Below are 10,165 nucleotides of genomic sequence, written 5' to 3'. Positions count from 1 at the left end.
AAGGTAAAAAGCCTAATCCAGAAAAATCCTCTCATGATACTCAGAGTTCTTGCTGGCAAAGCCAGAGGAAACAAGAGGGAGACTATGGACAGAAGCAGACAGGCCGAGCTCCGCCTGCCCAGCCTGCAACCCTCCTGGGCTGCATGTCCATCTGGGCACACATCACCTGTCATGTCTCCGACTCTCCAATGTCTACAAAATGCAGGACTCATGGTTCTTTTCTTCGGCTGCTCAGCCCTCTTATATATTTGGAGTCCCACCTGGGTAAATATCTGATGTATACATTTCAAAAAAATCAAATAGAAGACAAATAGCAGTCTCTTCAAAATTCACGCAGTGGGTCAAGGTAACAAACACTGTTCTGTTAAAAAGGATCAAACACTTTATTCATCTATACATAACACTTATAAAAGCAAGCAAAATCAGGATGTTTTCCTCAGCCATCCTTTCCACATTTTGTGCAGTTTTAGTGAACTGTAAATCACTGAATTCTTCAAGCCTGAAAAAGAAAAGAAGAGACGGTGAGAAAATGGAGGCTGGTGGGGTGGATGTGCAGAGAGGTTCAGGGATGTTCTATGGAAGACTTTTCTAGAAGTGGGGCAGTGATGGGCAGACGGGGATGCTCCAGGAGCCCAAGGAGCGAAAGGTTACCAAAGGTCACCGTGACTGGTAAGGGGGAAGTGATTCTGGTCTACATATCTATCTGTTGAAACAGTGATATGAATGCCAACAAAACCTGAGTCCTTGGGATAAGTGAAGTTTTGAGTTAGGAGTGTGTTGGCAGCCTTTGGATTTGGTAGGTCTCTTAAAAAAGAGAGAGGCACAGATAAGAGCCTGTAATTCAGTCAGCACAGTGGTGCATGCCTGTAATCCCACAACTTGTGAAGCGGAGGCAGGAGGATCCCAAGTTCAAGGCCACCCTCAGCAATTTAGTGAAACCCTGACTCAAAATAAAAAATAAGGGCTGTGAATGTAGCTCAGTGGTACAGTGTTGGCCTAGCATAAATGATGTCCAGCACCCAAAAATAAAAATTAAAATAAAAAGACTCAGGAGTAAAGCACCCCAGAGTTCAATCCCCAGTTATATATACAAAAAAAAAAAAAAAAAAAAGTCTGTACGTGATTGGGCATCCTTGCCCATTCCCTCTCTCAGGCTTATATTCCAAGCACCTCATCTTGCTGTGTCCCTGTGTATGCTGCCTACCTGTGTTCCCACCACTTTCTGCCTAGTAGACTTGATACTTGCTTGAGGATTCCTACTCCAAGAAATGCCAGGATGGTCCCATGCACCTGTGCTCACCTCCCGAGTGGCACTTACCCCACTGTTTAGTGCCTGTCAAGGGACTCACCCGTCCCTCTGGCTAGACTGTGAGCTCCTTGAGGATGGAGACCTTGACCTATAAATTTCTGCATCCCCATTGTATAGTACAACACCCTGCAGCACATAGTAGGTGCTCAATAAATGCTTTTGAAATGTAAGAACAAATGCACCTTATTCAGATAGTTGACCCTCTAGCACCCCTAGGTGACCCTCTAGCACTCCTTATGACTTAATCATAACTACATGATGAGACAGAAGAGCTGCTCTGGGGCGGGGGGTGCTCAGGGGAAAGACATAAAATGGGATAAAATAAGTGGGAATGCTATTTGTCTCTCAGATCTAATAGGCTCCTACTCTGGGATGTTACCATGGACTTGACTTCCTTCATGTGGAGAGGGATATCATTCGGGGTGTGTGTGGCCCAAAGAACTCAATAATCTTTTTCACCCTTAGATGTACACAATGAGCGTGCTGTGAGTCTGGAATGCACATCCTCAGCAGTGTGCTTGTGAGCATGCTGACAAGGTGACAGGATTAATTCCAGACATGCCTGATATTGGGGTTTGAGTCATCTCTTTAAAATACCTTGTATACTGCCCCTTGTATACTGCCTAGTCTGCTTAGAATCCTACATGTTTTTGAATTACATCTCCAGCTCTTTAAACAATTAAAAAAACATTTTTTTTTTTTTTTGAGTCAGGGTCTTGCTAAGTTCTTGAGGCTGGCCTCAAATTTACGATCCTCCAGCCTTAGCCTCACAAGTCACTGGGATTACAGGCACGTGGTGCTGTACTTGGTTCACTTAGAACCTGTGAAGGAGTTACTGTGGGCAGTGACAGGGAGAAAGCCACAGTTACAGGTAAAATTATTAACAACTCTGGCTCCTGTGGCCTGGTCCGTCTACCGTGTGACTACTTGTGAACTGACATAGGCTGTCAAGAAGCTCACAGCTTCTTTCTCTGCTTCCACCCCTTTTAATTTTCTCCCTGGAGCAACCATTCTGGTAGACCTCACCCACTTGAGAACAGAGGCCGGTAACTTATTACATAAGGCGCTTTTTAAAATTACAGCCAGAACTAACCAGGAACTGGAGCAGAATGCAGGGAGTTAGCTGCACACTGCGAGGTTCAATGCAGCAACCCCAGGGCGCTGAGTCACGGCTCGAGGCAGATGCACAGACCATGATAATTCCCAGCTCACCTTCAGGAAGCTTAGTCACAGACTCCTTGGAGCTCAAACATTTAAGGTAAATACACAAAGCGGAGGAACGTCACCATGAAACCTCCTCGACTAAACACATTCTCTTCTGGGCTCTGCCAAACAGAGATTCTCAGAAGGACTGTAGCAGGGAAATGGGTTATAAAGAGCACTGGAACAGGAGTCCAGAGATCTGGGTTCTAGGCCCAGCTGGGCCAAACTGTGTGGCGTGTGACGCTCGCTTGTTGGTCAACTACCTCTTCCGTAAAATGTTAGGGACTCTAAAAAGGGGCCGTAGGAAGCTTGGACCTCAGTTAAATCTCTCTGAAACTGCAGGGAAGCCATGTATGTGTTACATGTGCTTCTATGAGAGGGTTCAGAGTTTTAGACAGACTTGCAAAGGGATCCAACATTTGCAAAAGGTCAAAACCCAGCAGATTAGAAAAAGGGCCCTTTCTGCCTTAATGTTTTCATTTCAACAAAAGTGTTGGACTTAAACTCCCTGTATTTGAAATAGACCGAAATTTCCTAACAAAACACAAAAAAACTGCTAACCATAAAGAACGAAGTTGATGAACTGGACTAAGCAAAATTAAGAATTTCTTTTCACCAAAAGATATCATTAATAGGGTGAAATGATAATCCCCAGATTACCTATATAACATATACAGGACATGTAGGCTGTAGCTCGGTGGTGCGTCAAGTATTTGGCATGTGAGGCCCTGGGTTCAATCTCCAGCACCAGTAAACAAATAAATAAAGGACTTTTATCAAGACTATGTAGAAAATTCCGGAAGAAAAAGGCATACAACTCAATAGACAAATGGGCCAAAGACTAGACTAGATATTTCTCAAAAGAGGATATCCAAATAAGCATACAAAAAATGCCAAGGGCTGGGGTTATAGCTCAATGGAACAGCACCTGCCTATCTCATGTGCGGCACTGGGTTTGGCCCTCAGCACCACATAAAAATAAATAAATAAAGGTATTGTGCCCTCCTACAAGTAAAATATATATACATATTAGAAACAAACAATGTTCAACTTCCTTCATCATCAGAAAAATGTAAATTAAACCCCAAGATGGTACCAATACCTTCTTACTGGAAAGAACATACACTATCAAGTTCTGGCCAGCGCGTGCTGCAACAGGAACTCTGCTAGTGGGACTGTAAAGCTGGACAACCGTTTGTTATTTATTAACACTGAACCTTCACATGCTCTGAGACCTAGAAATTCTCCCGGAGTATATACCTGACCAAAATGCATGCACATGCTCACTAGAAGATCAGTACAAAAACATGCACAGATGCACTATCTGACATAGTTCCAGACTGCAAACCGCCCAAGTGTCCATCAACAGTAGGGTGGATGCACCGGGAAGACTACAATAGGATTCCTGCCGCTCCCAACCACGTGGTGCGCCTGATGTTCTGAGGACTAATGAGGAGTGAAGATGCAAAAGAGCACGTATATTCATAAAGCTTCAGAATGGGCAAAACAGAACCATGGCATTGAGAGTCAGGCTGGTGCAGAGTCTTGGGAAGCAGTGCCCGTGGGGGTAGTGGGAGAGTCCTTGGGCACTCATGCTGCTGTGCACACTGGGCAAGCTGTTGGGGGTGTTGGCATGGACGGCGGGTGGTCTCTCACCTCACAGAGCTTACAATCCATAGGGTCCTACTGAGCCTGCATTAAGCTTGCTCTTTGTTTCTGCTTTGTTTCTAGAGAAAAGAGTAGTGATTTAGGAATTCTATGACTCCCCAGAATCCTTTTAGATGGTCTTTGAGAGAAGAGAGACTGGAGAAAGAGAAACCTGGCTCTATCTTATGCTCCTTGCTCAACAATGGTGCAATGTCCCCTTAGAAGCATCCATCCTCTGCAGTGAGATGCTCAGGCTAGTCACTAGGATATGGATTAGTGCTGCAGAATGGAGGTGTTGCCCGGGAAGAGCACAGAAATCTCTATCAACACAGGGTTCCTGAGACATCTCTTATGCTGAGGTCCAGCCTACTTCACATGACCTGCAGCAAAGTTAACGCACACGTTAGACCTCTGTGTGACCATAAGCAAAAGGGTCCCCTGACAGACAAAATTTCCAGAAAACACTGTGAGCCAAAGATATGACTAGGATGGCCAGTCTCTATCTTCCTATAATTTTATATTTAGATTTTTAGGGAGCAAATCAGGAAGTCCCCTACACTCTTCCCATTAATTTCCAACCACAGCCAGACACACCTACAAAGAAAATTTCTCCTGAGGAAAAAGTACAGCTTTTTCTAAGAACTTTCAGCAGGGCATAGTGAGTGGTGCACACCTATAACCCCAGTGCCTGGGAGTGTGAGGCAGAGGTGTTACAAGTTCCAGGCCAGTCTTGGCAACTTAGCAAGACCCTGTCTCAAAATAAAATCAAAAGGGTGAGGGGTGTAGCTCAGTGGGAGAGGGTGTCAAGGTTCAATATATAGTACTGAAAAAAAAAAAAAAAACATTGGAAGAAAAAATTTTCATGTTCTTGCTTAAATTTGAAGTGAAAAAAAATTGGGAGAAACACTTTAGTTTTACGAAATCAGAGAAGAAATGGTGACATTCTATTGTGTTTCAGGAAAGGGCTGGAGAGGATGAACTGAGGCATGCCAGAATCTCTTCAGGAACAAGACCAAACCTGCCTTGTTAATTCACTTGAATCTTTTGAAGCTGAAGTGGTAAAGAGGTATCTGACCCAGAAGTTAGTCTGACTGTCCAAAGCCAAATGGAAAACAAAGCAAGACTTTGAGATCAGACTCAGAGCCTCCTCCAGCTTAGAGAGCAGCCTCTGCTGCCCAAGCCAGAAACCTGAGAGTTGAGTCTGACCCCTCCTCTCCCTCTCTTCCCATATTTTTTCATCACCAACTTGAGAAGTGACACCATCTGCTGCCACCATGACAGGCAGAGAGGCAGGTATGAGGAGGCCACAGTCTTTTACAGTATTGAGCAGGCTGGCTTCAGCTGCTGACCTGTGACCTTGATGAGAACGACACTAGTCTACTAACAGCCTGGTCTAGGAGAAGTTGATATTATTTTCTAAACAAGAAACTCCCAGGAAAAAGGGAAAAAACCAGCAGTGCTTAGCTTTGAAAGCATTTCTGTTCTCACACTTGAACATGGGTGTATCCAATGTTCAGGAAATTTCAAAAGAACTATGAGAGAGTGTCAGGCTATATGAGAATACACTACCATGTCCTCTAACAGAGTATACTAGATGCCCAATCCTCTGAGCTGGTTACAGATGCCTGATTTCCATTTCTTTTTAGGAAGAGTAACATTTATATAGCACCCACCGGGTACTGGGTGACACACTAGACGCCTTTTTAGGCCTCAGAACTCCCTGTGAGTTGGGTATTGGTATCCCTGTTTCACAGGAGACAGGATCATTAACATACCAAGGTTAAATGAAAAAATAGAACCTCAAGCTAACGTCTTCTGACCCCAAGGTTAGCCCCTTTGGTTAGCTGTCTCCCCAGACTTAACGGAATTCTAGCTAAGGGGAAGACGAAATCTTCCTTTCTACTCCTGTAGGAGTAGAAGGCTGCACAGGGAGGCAAGATGGGGACTACCTTACCTCTTAAGAAGAGATTTTCACAACCTAGTAAGACAGGCATAATTATTTCTGTGAAATTAGAAATCAGAAAAATTAAGCAAGTGGTTCAAGTCACAGAGGTCATGATATGAACGCTAGTCTCCAGGGTTCACAAGTCCCTGTCCCTGGCATTGCACTCGGCACCTCATCACAGCCCACGACTGCCATAAACAGAAACCACAGTACAACGTAGGGAAACCCACAGAATTTAAAGAGGTGCTTGCCATTCTCCAGTTTCTGCAGCCTCAGAGCCAGATTACACCCTTTCTGTGGCTCTACTTCCACGGTGCAATGTGGCATCCTTAGAAGTGAAAGAGAAGCAAATAAGTGCTCCGGGGAAGCAGCATCCACACCCAGGGGGGACACCAGAGAATCTGGGCTGCAGGCTCTGTGACCCACTGCCCCCTGCTGGCAAAGAGAAAGAATAAGCAAAAGAGGCTGGATCAGTCTCATTCCAGGCTGGAGGTATCAAGAGATCATGATGATGATGGCACTTTTAAAATCTTTTATTAGAGAAAAAAATCACGATTATTGAAAAAAAAAAAAAAAAAACCAGAGCTTGTAATGGTGGCACATGCCTGTAACTTCAGCAACTCAGGAAGCTGAGGCAGGAGGATTTCAAGTATGAGGCTAGCCTCAACAACTTAGTGAGACCCTGTCTCAAAATAAAAAATAAAAAGGGCTGGGGATGTGGCCATGACAGATCTCCACATTTCCCCACTCGCATCAACAATATATCGGCTCAAAGCTAATCTTGTGTCATTCAGTCCTTATTCACTTCTCTTTATCATGCTTTATTTTGAGGCCAGTGCCAGGCACTGTGACATTTTATCTACAGATATTTTAGTATGTTATCTCTGGAAGAAAATGGTCTTTAAAAACCCCATAACCACACTATTAACACAACTAAAAACGTAACAAAAATAATTCTAATATTCCTTATAGCATAGAAAGCCAAGATTAAGAAAACAAATCGTCAAGCCTCACTCGAGAAGGATCATGGCAAGGGAGTGGCGATCATGCAAAGCCTTAATTAACAGCCTGAATCACTCAAGCAAACAAAAGCACCTCACCTGTAGTCTTGCCAGGATAAACCAGCAAGAACATAGATTAAATGATTATCTTAATTTGAAATGCAAAAAGTTTTGCACCCCCAAGTGGTAGGAAGATCCTTACTTCAATACATTAAGCATAAATGGTACTGAATCTTTCTAGAAGTTCAGGAGGGCGATGCTATGTCCTGAGGCCCACATGTTGAATGGGCACCCAGGCAGCTGGGCTGGAAGACACTGAAAGACCGCACCAGTGCCCAGGAGATCACAAATGCAGGGAGCAGGTGCAGGTGGAAAGATCACTCCCTTTCTGGGGCTACTTCAGTCCTATTTGCACCCAAGATTACCAGTTTCTATTAATACATCTGTATCCTCTAGATTCCGAGCCCCTGGAAGGCAGGACAGTGCTGTGTTTGCTTCTATATCCGGAGTAGCTAGCACGTGAGAGATGATCAAAAGTCATATGAAGAAAAGATTGAAGGAGGAAAGCCAATCGTTCGTTGGGAAGAATGGGGAGAAGAGCAAGTTCTCACACGGTGCTTGTGGTACTATGAATCAATATGGTACTTTGGAGGGAAAACATGGCAATATCTAAGGATATGTTCAAATGTTTAAGGCCATAACACAAGAACAGGATGTAAACAAAAAACAACAACAATAACAATAAAAGGGAACATTCAGAGAATAAAAAAAGAGCTGGAAGTGAAAAATGTGAGAGCAGGGCTGGGGATGTGGCTCAGTGGTAGGGCATTTGTCTGGCATGCGGGACGCCCAGGTTCCATCCCAGCACCACACACACAACACAAAAAGACAGAACAAAAACTCAACAGAAAGATTGGAAACTAAAGTTGAGAAAATCTCCCCAGAAATAAGCAAAAAAGCAAAGAGGTACAGGAGACAAAAGAAAGAAAACTCTGCTGGGTGCAATGACACACACCTGTGACCTCAGCAGCTTGTGAGGCTGAGGCAGGAGGACCACAAGTTCCAGGCCAGCCTCAGCAACTTAGCAAGGCCCTGTCTCTAAAAAAAAAAAAAAAAAAAGATAAATAAAAAGGGCTGGGGATGTGGCTCAGTGGTAGAGTGCCCCTGGGTTCAATCCCCATGACTACAAAAAAGAAAATCCAAGTACTAGTCTGGGAGTCCAAAGGAGTTCTAGAAAGAGAATAAAAACAGATGGGAGAAAAATCATAGAAAGAATGAAAGAATTTTTTCTTATATTCTTATATTCTGAAGTTTCCAAACTGAAAGGACAACGAGTACCCAAAAAAACAGACAAAAACAGAGTTATATCAAAGCACATCACTGAGAGATTTAAAAGCCTTGGGAAAAAAATGAAGACCTAATGGTCTTCCAGAAAGAACATGCATGTGTCAAGGATTAAGAATCAATGGCTTTGCACTTCAACAGCGTCTCGAAGTGAGAACATACGGCAGCAATGATCTCAGAATTCTAAAGACTAGAATTTCTAATTCTAAAGAGAGATGATTTTTAATTGATACCCAACTTAAGTATTAATTGTGTGTGAGGGTAGACAAAGAAATTTTCAGCCATGCATAGCCCCCAACTTTGTATCCTATGCACAGGAAATCACTGGATCATGTGCTTCACCAAAATGGGTACGTACACTAACAAAGTGAAAGACATGAGACACAGTGACACTGAATTCCCACAAAAGACAAAAGGACAGGTGGAGACACTCTCCACTGCAGGGAAGGAAAAGATATCACGTGGCTCATAACAATGTTAAATGCCAGCTGGGTGTGGTGGTGCACATCTGTAATCCCCGCTCTCAGGAGGCTGAGGCAGGAGGATGTGAGGTCAAGGTCAGCCTGGGCAATTTAAGGATGCCCTAAGCAACTCAGTGAGACCTTGTATCAAAATAAGAAATAAAAAGGGTTGGGGATGTGGCTCAATGGTAAAGTGCCCCTTGGTTTGATTCCTAGTACCCATTTACCCCCATGGAAAAAAGTTAAATGCTAAACGCTGACTTGGCGAAACCACAGGTATTTTAGGATGGAGACAACCAAGAGGGTAAGCATGGTGAGGGTAGATGCAGGAGTCGAATTCTGATCCCCCACAGTGAGACACCAACAGATTGGACCTGAAGATAAACACTGAAGGAGTAAGAGAAATTCATTATTCTCAGAAATGGCGATAAAAACAAAAATAACTCAAGAGACCTGGAATTAGTTGTCTCTGAAGAGGGGGAAGAAGGGCGGGAGTGCAGGGGACTGCTGTTTTACAATGTTCTGTATGTGGAACTGCGATAAATATAAAATCATAAGGAATGAAGTCCTGCCAGGAAGGAGCTGTCGAGACATTTGACAGCACCTCAACTGGTGTGGCATTTTTTGGGCTACCAGATGACACTGCTCCTGGGCCTGTTTTTATGTTACTAAACATCTCAGTGTGTGACACTCAGAGTTCAGCCTTTCACCAATACTCAGGGAAAGTTAATCGTATTTTGGTTTTAACCAGGAGCATTAAGGCCACACAACCCAGCCGGTGTGTGAATTTTGGCTTTTCTCTCCTTTCTTTTTCTGTAGGGTGCTGGGGATCGAGTCTGCAGTCTTATGCATGCTAGGCCAGCAGTCGCCCACGGAGCCACAATCCAGTCGCCGCCATATGGATTTCCTAAAGTTCTTACCAGCAGTAAAAATGCCTTTGGTACTCTGTCTTATACTGGAAGGTCTCACGATTGCTGAAAGCCCTGTGAGAAAAAAACAAATAGGACACCAAGAAAACCGAAAACAGATGTTAGTTATTTTAACAGTTTTAAAACCTGAAACTAAATATTCTTTCTAGTTATCCAGTAAAAGCAGCAAATCCAGCTCTTCTGCTGCCACAGAGTGGCAGTGAAAAGGGCATCAGGACTGAGGGCCAGGACCCTGGAGGGGCCAGCTCTGGTACTACCCAGCTGTGTGAGCTCAGGCAAATGACTGAACTGCTCTGGGCCCAGGCCACCTCACCTTAAAACAAGAG

General features: G+C 43.9%; 1 protein-coding gene across 2 annotated transcripts in view; it reads right to left on the bottom strand.

The window, feature by feature from the left end:
• Window positions 1–359: 359 nt before the first annotated feature.
• The window catches only part of Tamm41 (TAM41 mitochondrial translocator assembly and maintenance homolog), a 47,658-nt gene continuing 37,852 nt past the window's right edge, over window positions 360–10,165 (bottom strand). For both annotated transcript variants that reach the window (XM_076841073.1, XM_076841074.1), the window contains 2 exons: window positions 9,831–9,893; window positions 360–499 (listed from right to left, as the gene is read on the bottom strand). In XM_076841073.1, the coding sequence (XP_076697188.1) occupies window positions 423–499; window positions 9,831–9,893 (140 nt within the window). In that variant the 3' untranslated portion in view covers window positions 360–422. The remainder of the gene's footprint in view (window positions 500–9,830; window positions 9,894–10,165) is intronic.

This window comes from Callospermophilus lateralis, chromosome 20, assembly GCF_048772815.1.
Source record: "Callospermophilus lateralis isolate mCalLat2 chromosome 20, mCalLat2.hap1, whole genome shotgun sequence".
NCBI lineage: Eukaryota > Metazoa > Chordata > Mammalia > Rodentia > Sciuridae > Callospermophilus > Callospermophilus lateralis.
The sequence above is the reverse complement of the archived record's forward strand: the minus strand, read 5'-3'. Positions and strand labels throughout refer to the sequence as shown.